The sequence below is a fragment of the Aquarana catesbeiana genome, linkage group LG04 (genome assembly GCF_042186555.1).
Source record: "Aquarana catesbeiana isolate 2022-GZ linkage group LG04, ASM4218655v1, whole genome shotgun sequence".
In the NCBI taxonomy this organism is placed as follows: Eukaryota; Metazoa; Chordata; class Amphibia; order Anura; family Ranidae; genus Aquarana; species Aquarana catesbeiana.
Window position 1 is genome coordinate 53,795,858 of NC_133327.1, and position 12,844 is coordinate 53,808,701.

A 12,844-nucleotide genomic window follows, 5' to 3' on the forward strand; every position below is an offset into this window, starting at 1 on the left:
ATGTCCGATTAATGTCTGACCATGTGTACAGGGCATAAGAGCTGAGAAAATGTGGGAATGACTCCCTCTAGAGATGGTTCTGTCCAGCTCTGTAGATTTACAAAAGGCCCGTATTCTTTCCCACTTACACATAATATAACTGGATACCCTGTTTCCCCGAAAATAAGACCTAGCGTGATTGTCGGTGATGGCTGCAATATAAGCCCTACCCCCCAAATAAGCCCTACCCTGAAAATAAGACCTACAAGGACTTTAACTAGGGCTTATTTGGGGGGTAGGGCTTATATTGCTGCCATCACCGACAATCACGCTAGGTCTTATTTTCAAGGAAACAGGGTACTAATATTTATAGGTAAAGTTGCTCCAGGGAATATGCCTCTTGGGGTATCAGGAAGAATTTTTTTCCCCTGCTAATGCTTTGCTGGATTTTTTTTTTGCCTTCCTCTGGGTCAACTGTGGGTATAGGATTGTGTATATAGGATTGTATAAATTTTATTCCCTTCTATTGGTTGAACTGGATGGATTTGCCACCCACTCACAACCCCAAACCATTGTCTTTTTTCAACCAGACTATGTAACTATATAACATTTGTGATATAAATAATTTTAAACATTTTTTTAACATTGTCCTTTTCAGTTTGAATGGTAACAACCTGAAAGACAGCTCATGTCCCCACCTGGCAATGGGAATAAGAAATAACCAGACACTGAGGATACTGAATCTTTCTGATAACAATCTGGAGGGTCCTTGTTTCAGTGATCTGATGACAGCTCTGCCAACAAGCCAGATAGAGCAATTGGAGTGAGTATAACAGGATTGACTAAGATAATAATATTCTGTCACACCTCTATCCAAAATTTACAAACAATACAATAAACACCATGTTTTCTGAATAATGGAAGTTTATTGCACATCGTTTTTTTTCATGAAAGCAACTTTCATTTAAAGTGATAATAAAGGTTAACTTTTTTTTATTAAAACCAAAAAGTTGTTATACTGCTCAGAACAGTCCCTACCTTCTCTATGGCAGTCCCCTGCTGGCACTGTCTGCTCCTCCTTCCAGGTACCTCCTTAGTGAGCCGGGTGCTATGAAGGCACCCACGCATGTTCGTTCTCAAACCGAAATGTGTGTGTCTATAGACACACACAGCTCTGGTAAGCCACACCTCTCACTCCCTCCTCACAGGAGTTTTATTGACAGCATGTGGTCAATATTGACAGCATGTGAGACCAAAAAGTGGGAGGAGAGGTGCTGTAGCACTGGATACTGGAGCGGTGACAGGAGCTAGGTAAGTGTTTAGAAATGGGAGTGGGTAGAATAGGTATTGGGGAGATTTTTACCTTAAAAGAGTTGTAAAGGCAGGAGGTTTTTTACGTTAAAAGAGAAGTATGGGTTTTCGGTTTATTTTAGATTCATACTTACCTCAGTGGATGGAGCATCAGACCGATACTGCAGCTGTCCCTCGGAGTCTCTTCACTGAGGACCGATTCAAGGAACACCGCTGATGGCTCGGTTCTCACTCCTCCATGAGCAGAGAGATGCTGCCTATCAGTCAGCATCTCACCTGCTCTGATCCTCCAAGCTCATCGGAGCGATGAGCTGTGAAGGAATGAGGAGCGGCCGTCTCAGCGGCTGGCTGAGACTACTATCAATCAAGGCAGCTGGCAGATCCAGACTTGGGAAGTCAGGATGATGGCAGTGACATCAGCAGAAAGCGGACATTAGACTGCTCTCTGCTAAAAACGGGTCACAGGAGTGCAAAACGAATTGAACTCCTGTGACCCAGAGAAGAAGCCCAGCCTAAAAAGCACAGGCTGGACTTCTCCTTTAAAGAGGAGGTCCAGACCCCCACAAAAAATTAAAAGTCAGCAGATACAAATACTGCAGCTGTTGACTTTTAATATAAGGACACTTATCTGTCCAGAGAGCCTGTGATGTCGGCACCCCAGCCGATCTTCGGATCGGCTGTCAGATGCAGTTGCCGCCATTCCTGGTAAGGGAACCCGGCAGTGAAGCCTTTCTGCTTCACAGCCGGTTCCCTACTGCGCATGCGTGAAGCGCGCTGCGCTTTCTAATTGGCCCGGCGGTGGAGGAAGGAGGAGGGGGGCCAAACTTCCAAAAGACAGCACTGTGGCACTGTCTCTGGAAGTGGGGAACGGTACCTGTCAAAAACAGGTACCGTTCCCCCCTGAAAGGTGCCAAGTGTGGCACCAGAGGTGGGAGGAGATGGATAAGCGGAAATTCCACTTTTGAGTGGAACTCCACTTTACTGCATTCTATGCATTAGGATAAAAAAACCTTCTGTGTGCAACAGCCCCCTCAGCTCCCCCCCAATAATTACCTGAGCCCCATCTCTCTCCAGCGATGTCCAGGACTCTCCTCTGGATTGGCAGAGACACAGCAGCGGCGCCATTGGCTCACGCAGCTGTCAATCGAAGTCAGTTAGCCAATCAGGAGAGAGAGGGGCCAGGCCGAATGGCAGCACTGTGTCTGAATGGAAACACAAAGCTACAACTTGGCTCGGGTGCCCCCATATGAAGGAGCTTATACAAAGAAAAAGAGTTCCCCTATTGGTGGACTTTTTAGGCACGTATAAAAAGGCGTAGAAGAGTATATAGAGTACAGATATAGTTTATTAAATAGAAAAATATTAAAAAATATGACAATAATGTAACGTCTATTATTGGAAATGCGAATCAAGCTGTTTTACATTTGTGTATATACAGTGTATAAAACAGTACTCTTGCACCCGACGTGTTTCGGAGTTAATTAGCCTCCTTCCTCAGGGGTGGGTGTGAGTTAGCAATAGTTCTATATTAGAAAAAATATGTTGAGAAAACAATAATGAGCATATAAATATACATATACGTAAAGAATTACATAGTATATTTTTCATGTCTTTTTCACTTACGTTAACACTGTATTAGCTGACTTGGCATTCCATGAAACTTTAAATTAAAAACAGCGACAATGACACGGTCTGTGTGTTCTTGATTCCGAGAGAGAATATTTGTTTTGCATATTGAAAATGGAATTTCTGTAACGATGAGATTTCTATCAAAAAATTGTGTGTATATGGTATTCTCTTCAAAAAAGAGAGGAGAGAGCCTGTGAGGGGCGTGTAAAAATAAAAACTTGAGGCTCCACTGAGGCCGAAAGGCAGGTCCTGCAAAAAAGATGTGATAGTGCCAGTGTATAATAGAAGATCTTTTTAATTATTGGGTATAAAATTTCATGAATTGATATAATTTTAAAAAAGGGACTATCCTATAAAGTTTAGCTCCCACCTGGAGGTGGCTCAATAGATGTTGTTTTAGAGACGTATGGTGAGTGGCTAGAAATAGTAACAAATAAATAGAGGTTCAATTAATTAAATAGTTAAATCCTGGATGTATGTTTCTCAAAACAACAGTTTATATAAAAGAGTAATAGAGATACTACACTACTGTGGCATTTAAATAGAATAAGTCTACTTGTTAGATACCAGTTCATATATGTAAGATAATAAAAGGTGTAGTTAATTTAATATTATATTCAGCTGTTAGATTGTTTAAACGAAGCCACAGGCAAGATCTTAATGCAGAATTTTCAAACATGTAGTTGATAAGCCTAGGCTGAAAAGACAGCCATACAAGAATGGTTTACTTACATAGCAAGCAGGTAGATGTGTGTCTGTTCAGACCGGTGTCATCCCGCAGACTGCAAGGGATGTCCGTCATGAAAATCTACTGTGTATATAAAGCCTCTCTCACCCAATCAGCTGTTGATAGAAATTACAACAGCTGATAATGTGGGCGGGAGAGGAGGCAGGTACAAGCCAAGTAAGGCCCCCGGGAGGAGTGACCACCGCCCAGTCCGCAGTGTGCATGCGCGAGCGCTCGCGTCGGAATGTGGCCACGCCCACTCCACCCGCCGACACAGTATGCTTCCCCGGCGGACTGCGCATGTCCGCTGGGGTCGCAAGATGGAGGCCAGTCAAAGATGGACGTATACTGTAGCCTCACCTAGCGCCGCCACGGGTTGAATAGCCCGGGCGGCTTGGTGTGCCGTGCGAGTATCAAGTTGATTGTTCAATGTGATGATGTGATGTTATAAGAACATCACCTTTTGTGTGGGAAAAAAGAATACAAAATGTATATAGTTACCATTGATGTGATTTGCATTTTTTGGAACTCACAGGTTAACATGGCATTATGGGATAGATGAGTATAACTTCACATAACAGTATAAAGTAAGGTATGCAAAATACAATGAAACATGGACAAGAGAATCAGTCAGATCGGACTGAAATGGTTAGTGTACATGATGTTTATGGCAGGATCAACCATAATGTATTTTCATTCACAGACAGTCTAGTAATTAGAACATACAATATTACCAGTTACTGTAAACAAGGAGGACTCCTAAGAGTATTTGAACATTGGGTCGCAGGCATACATGATCCATAGACGTCAATATTAAGATAACAAGCTGGGAATATATATGTTATATATGTAGATTCGAGTCGCATAAAGTAGTGAATACTTAAAAGAACTACCATAGAGTATAGTGTTCATATACATATAGGCATATGCACATGCAAAGTGCATCTAGATATATATTGCCAGTTGGACCCAAAATATTTATGATTTAAAAAAGGTGTTAATGAAATGGTCATATACAGCAGGAATTCATCATTGACCTATTAGTTCCAACTATAAAGTATAGGTGAAGGAAGATAATAAGAATAGTAAAGAATAAAGAAATAGTGAAATGACAATCAACCACCTGCATCCAAGTCGCAGAAGGGGAAACCGGAACGGGGAGGGGACAGTGGTATTCCAGTCTCCCCCTCTGAGACCCGGATGCACGCGGTCTAAAATGAGAAACCTTATTTTTGGGAACTTTCCATTATGTGCTAATGTGGTATGTCTCCCAAGAGGGAGATTGGGGTCGCATGTTTTCATGCATATTATATGTCTATATGCCCTTCTCCAAAACTCCACTTTTGTTTTGCCAATATAAAAGCATGTGCATTTGCATAGAAGCATATATATTACCCCATGGGTTTTGCAATTGACGAAATGCTTGGGGTAGAAGGTCTGACCATTCAGAAGAATGGATTTTTTTTTTCTGTGAGCATGAATTTACAATAATTACATGCCCCACATTTAAAGGTTCCCTTGTATTTACAGTGAGATTTATTTAGTTCCCCCTTATATTCACTGGTGGTGATTCTATCCCTCAGAGATGTAGCCCGTTTAAAAGTAAAGAGAGGTTTGGGAGGGAAAAACGGTCCCAGTGCTGGATCACATTGTAACATATGCCAATATTTTTCAATAATACTTTTAATTTGTTTTTGTTGGTTACTGTATTTTGTAATGATTCTGATGGTATTGATGTCATTTTTATTTTTAGATTTCTCAGAGTAGAGTAGCTCGTTCCTTGATTGTAAAGAGGCTTTTTTAAAAGATTGTTTTAGTGAAGCATGGGAGTAACCTCGTTGTAACAATCTCTCCCGTAGTTTGTGTGCTTCCATTTTGAAGGTATTATAGTATATCATGGGGGATCGAGCTATACAGGGATTCAACATCCACTGTTACTAGTAGTGCACTTGTGGGAATCTTCAGTTTGTCAATAATTTGCAAAAAATGAAGTGTGTCCATGACAAAGGAAGGTAAGGATGAGACAAGCCGTATTAGAACTTCATCCACTAATTTACTGGCATTCTCACTTATCGCCCCCACACCTGAGATGATTGGTCTTCCAGGTGGGTTCTTAGTATCCTTGTGGATTTTTGGTAGTGCATAAAACACCTGGGTGTGGGGGGCAAGTTGTTCCTGATAAATTCCCAGAGTTGTTTGGCAATTGTAGCTTTAGGTGAACACTGTGCAGAGCTTGAAAAAAACTAACTTGTAGCTTATTTAGCTGCCTGCAGTAGTGATAGGTTCAGGAAAACACCACCAACCTTCGAAAGGTAGCTTTAGGTGAACACTGTGCAGAGCTCGCAAAAAACTAACTTGTAGCTTATTTAGCTGCCTGCGGTAGTGATAGGATCAGGAAAACACCACCAACATTCTACAGGTAGCTTTAGCTGAACACTGTGCAGAGGTCGCAAAAAACTAACTTGTAGTTTTAGCTGAACACTGTGAGGAGGACGCACTACACTAACTTGTAGATTTAGCTGAACACTGTTCAGAGGATGCACTACACTAACTTGTAGCTTTAGCTGAACACTGTGCAGAGGTCGCACTACACTAACTTGTAGTTTTAGCTGAACACTGTGAGGAGGATGCACTACACCAACTTGTAGCTTTAGCTGAAAACTGTGAGGAGGACGCACTACCCTAACTTGTAGCTTTAGCTGAACACTGTGCAGAGGTCACACTAAACTAACTTGTAGCTTTAGCTGAGCACCGTGAGGAGGACGCACTACCATAACTTGTAGCTTTAGCTGAACACTATGTAGAGGTCACACTAAACTAACTTGTAGCTTTAACTGAACACTGTGAGGAGGACGCACTACCCTAACTTGTAGCTTTAGCTAAACACTGTGCAGAGGTCACACTAAACTAACTTGTAGCTTTAGCTGAACACTGTGAGGAGGACGCATTACACTAACTTGTAGTTTTAGCTGAATACTTGTCACATACCTGGTAAGTAGAGCCCGGAATGCAGGGAACGGCCTCTCGTATACCTCCGACTCGGGAACCCCTGGTAGTGATGACAGGGGCTCGAGAGTGCGAAGGGGCACAAGTGCCTGACTGGAAGGCTAGAGCAGGGAGCTGAATCAGGTAGTCAGCTGGAAGGTGTCCTATAGTCCGGCAGCAGGATGTAGGCAGCAGGGAGGTGACCTGTAGTCCAGCAGCGGGATGTAGACAACAGGGAGGTGTCTTGTAGTACAGCAGCAGGATGAAGACAGCAGGGAGGTGTCTTGTAGTCCAGCAGCAGGATGTAGACAGGGAGGTGTCTTGTAGTCCAGCAGCAGGATGAAGACAGCAGGGAGGTGACCTGTAGTCCAGCAGCAGGATGTAGACAACAGGGAGGTGTCTTGTAGTACAGCATCAGGACAAAGACAGCAGGGAGGTGTCTTGTAATCCAGCAGCAGGATTTAGACAGCCGGGAGGTGTTTTGTAGTCCAGCAGCAGGATGTAGACAGCAGGGTACAGGCAAGCCGGGTCAGACACTGGCAGGCAGAGCAGGTACAGAAGGTAAATCCAGGAGAGTAGTCAAGCCCAAAAGCTGAGATCAGGGCGGGCAGAAAACAGAGTAGTCAATGTCCAAAGCCGGGATCAGGGCAGGCAGCAAATGGAGTAGTCAGGAACAGTCCAACAGGTATCAGGTAGCAAATACAAAGTAACAGGGCAGTAGGGGTCTTCAGGAACACTGTAGACCGGACAGCAAGGCAGCAGTGGAACAGTCCCCTTTAAATAGCCTCCTTTGGCGCCAAGTGCTGTTACAGGGGGCGCGCGCGCGAGCGCCGGATGGCGCTTTTATGCACAGGCATTCCTTTAAACTTTAGTTTGCTGGTGTATTTGCAAGAGGGCTTTCCCTGACAATACTGTTCAGAGGACGCACTACACTAACTTGTAGTTTTAGCTGAACACTGTGAGGAGGACGCACTACACCAACTTGTAGCTTTAGCTGAACACTGTGCAGAGGTCACACTAAACTAACTTGTAGCTTTAGCTGAACACTGTGAGGAGGACGCACTACCCCAACTTGTAGCTTTAGCTGAACACTGTGAGGAGGACGCACTACCCTAACTTCTGGCTTTAGCTGAACACTGTGCAGAGGTCACACTACACTAACTTGTAGTTTTAGCTGAACACTGTGAGGAGGACGCACTACACTAACTTGTAGCTTTAGCAGAACACTGTGCAGAGGTCACACTACACTAAATTGTAGCTTTAACTGAACACTGTGAGGAGGACGCACTACACTAACTCTAAATATTCTAGCTGCCTGACTGTGGTACTAATAGGATCAAAAGAACACCAGCAATTTTCTTCAGGTAGCTGTAAATACTGTAACAAGACAAGCCTGCCTGTCAGTAGCAAGATAACAGGAACGGATCTAGCTAAACTGAATACAGTGTATATATATATATATATATATATATATATATATATATATATACACACACAACACCTGGGATGCATATATATACACAATACACTGTAAGTGCAGCTAACTCACTAACTGTCCTGCCTAATCTAACTAACTCAAATGAAATGACACTGTCTCTCTGTCTATCTAAGCACGCTGGAACACACTACACAGGGCCGCCGTGCAGGCGGCCTTATATAGTGTGGGGCGTGTTCTAAACCCCCTGAGCCATAATTGGCCAAAGCCTTTGGCCAATTACAGCTCTCTCTACTGATGGCACTGTGATTGGCCAAGCATGCGGGTCATAGTGCATGCTTGGCCAATCATCAGCCAGCAATGCACTGCGATGCCGCAGTGAATTATGGGCCGTGACGCGCCACACGAATTTGGCGCGAACGGCCCATAATGTTCGCAATTCGGCGAACGATCGAACAGCCGATGTTCGCGTCGAACATGGGTTCAACTCGAACGCGAAGCTCATCCCTATTAACAAATATGCAATACAGCCAAAATGAAAACATTTCACAGTAATAAACATTGTGAGAATGATACATTGAATCCGTAAAAGAAAATCTTGCATAGCATACAGTACAGTGATACAGAAGCTTTGTAATAAACATAATATAAAAATAAATCCCAAAGGAGTTTTTAGTGCTAGCTCATTGACAAACCATGGCTGAGAGAGGAAGAAACAAGGGGGAGAGAGTGGGAGAGGGAGGGCATGGGTGGGGAGGGGGATCGGAAGGGAGGAAGGGATGAGGAAGGAGGCCATAGGAGGGAGGAAGAGAGGGAGAGAGTGAAGAGGGGGGGTCATTAAAGGGAGAAAAGAAAAAGAGGGAGAAGATTTGAGTAGGTAAAATAAAGTAGCACAAAATAGGAGATCAAACATCCACCAAGGAATCCTCACCATATGCATCCATCCAAGCAGACTATATTTTGTCAAACTTTTTTGGACAGTTTCTGCTCTCGTACCTGATCTTATATAATGGTAACACCAAATTGAGTGCCTTCCACCAGGAAGCATGAGTGGGAGGGTCAGTGGTTTTCCATCGTAACAGGATTTCCCTTCTCGCATAGAATAAAGTAAAGGTAAGAGATTGATATACCTGGCGCCCTCAATATCTTCCATATAACTCAATAGCAGAACAGGAGGGTCTAGAGGCACACTGGTACCACATAAGTCACTCAGGGTGTCAACCATTGACTTCCAATAGGGACAAAGCCTAAGTCAAGACCATACCAAATGGCAAAAGGTACCAGTTTCAGTAGTGCACCTTGAGGGTAGATAGTGGCCAGTCGTTGGGGATGAATACAAATTTACACATAAATATATACAGTCCTGGTCTGTGACCAATTTAAGGATCCAATTGAACTTTTACTGAACAACTTCACCAAATATCCCATATGCAGCATAAAAATTGAATGAATTTATATTTACCACCAAACAAATTTAGGGCATTCTTGGAAGTACCTAGCACTAAACTTCAGTGAGGTTATTTGTCAATTGCATGGGACTATGATTAAGGAAGAATTATTTATCATTTCCTTTGATGCCCACAAGAAATTTCTCAACATCTTGTCCCCATGGATATCCCACTCCCAACCAGACCAAAGGGTGATAAACTTTTGAGCTCTGTGGGTATCTTGGTGGGACTGGTCTATGGAAGAAGGTAACCAACCCCTAACCTTCATCTTCCTTCCTTCTTCCTTTCTTCATTACTTCGTTCTCTTTTTCCCCTTCTGTCTCAAATTTCTTCTGTCTTTGCTTCTCATTTTTTTAAATAATTTCTAAGCTCATAGCTCGCCAATCCCTCAGAACACCACCACCAAGTGATACCCGATGCATTATTTACCTACATTGGGTTTCACACTGAACCCTCACCTTAACTTTAGTCAGTGGCAGCTGGTGTTTTTATGTTTTGGAGGCGGGGGCGGCAAACAATCCACCCGTCGTCTCCTGGTCAGTCGGGTTGGGTCACGGACGACACTCATCACCCACCCTGGTCAGTCAGCCATGGGGGTCATGGGTGGCACCCCCAGGGTCGGTCAGTCAGTAGGTCGGGGCAGCACTTACCCCATCTCATGGGCAGCACTCTGGGCGGCTAGCTGCGTCAGCTTCTCTCTGGGCTGTTCTCTCCAGGTACTGTACTTGTCCCCATGGATATCCCACTCCCACCAGACCAAAGGGTGATAAACTTTTGAGCTCTGTGGGTATCTTGATGGGACTGGTCTATGGAAGAAGGTAACCAACCCCTAACCTTCATCTTCCTTCCTTCTTCCTTTCTTCATTACTTTGCTCCCTTTTTCCCCTTCTGTCTCAAATTTCTTCTGTCTTTGCGTCTCATTTTTTTTTTAATAGTTTCTAAGCTCATAGCTCGCCAATCCCTCAGAACACCACCTAAGTGATGCCCGATGCATTATTTACCTACATTGGGTTTCACACTGAACCCTCACCTTACCTTTAGTCAGTGGCAGCTGATGTTTTTATGTTTTGGAGGCGGGGGGCGGCAAACAATCCACCCGTCGTCCCCTGGTCGGTCGGGTTGGGTCACGGACCACACTCATCACCCACCCTGGTCAGTCGGCCATATGGGTCATGGGTGGCACCCCCAGGGTCGGTCAGTCAGTAGGTCGGGGCCCTGCACTTACCCCATCTCATGGGCAGCACTCTGGGCGGCTAGCTGCGTCGGCTTCTCTCTGGGCTGTTATCTCCAGGTACTTCCTCGATTCCCCTGCGTCTCCTCCCTCCTCCTCCTGGCAGCCAACCCGATCGGATCTTCTTTCAGGCCAATCAGGTGACGGGTCCCATGACCCACTTCCTGATTGGCTAGGAGGAGAATCATTGTTACAATAGTGAATATTCATTCGCTATTGTCACTCAACTGGGTGGGCTCAAAGGGCAGTGCTCTGCGCCTGGAGCCCACCCTTTTTTGAAGCCTATTAGAACCTCTGGCGTTAATCACGTGCTTCAAATCCCCCCCATTAGAATCTATGCATCAGGCACCCTGCATGTAGATCAGGGGGCCGGACGCATGGATGGGTGGGCGGTGCCCATGCGCCCCTAATGGACGGGCCGCCACTGCCTTTAGTATTACACAATATTGCACACAATAAAGTGACTCTATGCATGTTATTTCAGTGTGATACTTGAATTATATCTCAAAAACTAAAGTTCCACTCATCGTTCCCCATCAAAAATTCACATGGTAACTGAGGCTTTTAGTCTTGTGGAGTATGCATGCCATCTGTGAACACAACCAACTTGATAATGGTTCTAATTCGTTATGTAAACTTGTACGTACAATTTTTAATGGATATGCGTCTTTGGAGCATTTTTTTTCTTTTACAAACAGCTTTATTAAAACTGTTGAACAGGAAAATTATATTTCAGTTTTAATCTAATGTGACTCTACTTTTCAAAACTGTCAAAATTGTAAAATGTTTGATTCCTTTAAATATAATAATCTGCAAGTGTTCGGTATAACTCTAGGAATCTAATTTCTTCCCAGAGTAAATGGCTCATTGTTTTTCTCAAAAGTCAAAACTCTGAATTTTCAGTTATCCCCTACAATAGGAATTCCATTTTAGTGGGATACCTAAGACAGTGCTCCCTAAACTGCAGTCCTTTGCTCAGCCTTACAAGTCATTGGGGCACTGTTCCCCACAATGACACAAATAATGAGCTCTATTCTTTCTACTGACCACATTTATTTTACACTTTTTTTCTTTCACTGACAGTAATGATGGGGCAATTTTTATCCCACTGATACATATGGTGGGGAACTATTCCTGCCACTGACATCAATGATGGGTACTATTCCACCCACTGACAGCATTGATGAGGCACTATTCCTTCTAATGACACTTACATTGTGGCATTATTCCTCCATGGAGACAAAAGTCGTTGCACTATCCCTTCCACTGACACCAACAATGGGCCACTATTCCTCCCACTGGCACCAACAATGGGGCATTATTCTTCTCACTGACACTAATGGCTCAATCCACAACTGCAAGAATTTGGTTTCCCATCACTTTCTTCCTTTGTGGCAATGGTCACCTGGACAAATGGTGATAATGAATCTCCCTAGCTGGAATATAATATCTAATTGGTCTCTGCTATAGCCACAACTAAAAAAATATGTTTTGGATATAATATATTTTACTGTTTTTCTCTTCTTCTACAGTTTGCATAATAATCACCTGACAGACAGTTCCTGTCTCCATCTGGCATTTGGAATAAAACAAAACAAGACATTATGGAAACTTGACTTGTCTCGAAACAGTCTGGAGGGTCCTCATTTTAGTGATCTCATGACAGCTGTGACAACAAGTTGGATAAAGGAGTTATGGTGAGTATAACAGGACTGACCGACAAAGCGTATTACAATGTTATACCTTCTGTTTGTGGCATGTTGTGGGATCTCTATATCATCAGAATAGACTTATAAAACATTAAAGTAGAACTCCAGGCAGATAAAAAAAACATGTAGTATGGCAGTTCTCTACTTCTCTAAATATGAATACATCCTTCAGTTTTTATTTTTAAATGCTAAGCAGAGGAAGTACCTGTATTTACCTTGGTATTAGCCTTTTTCAGTCCCTGAACAGCTGACCTCAAAGGGGAACAGGGAGACATGGCACATGGAGTCAATCAGTTGGGCTGCATTGCAAGGAGTCAGTTGGAGGAGGGAGCAGAAAGGCAGAATGATGAGCTCATTAGTCTGTTGTTATTTTCTTCACAGTTTAAGACT

At 43.5% G+C, this 12,844-nt stretch overlaps 1 protein-coding gene across 1 annotated transcript in view; it reads left to right on the forward strand.

The window, feature by feature from the left end:
- The window catches only part of LOC141139251 (NACHT, LRR and PYD domains-containing protein 3-like), a 96,318-nt gene that overhangs the window by 62,604 nt on the left and 20,870 nt on the right, over window positions 1-12,844 (forward strand). The window contains exons 9-10 of the mRNA XM_073625209.1: window positions 638-802; window positions 12,278-12,442. Of these exons, the coding sequence (XP_073481310.1) occupies window positions 638-802; window positions 12,278-12,442 (330 nt within the window). The remainder of the gene's footprint in view (window positions 1-637; window positions 803-12,277; window positions 12,443-12,844) is intronic.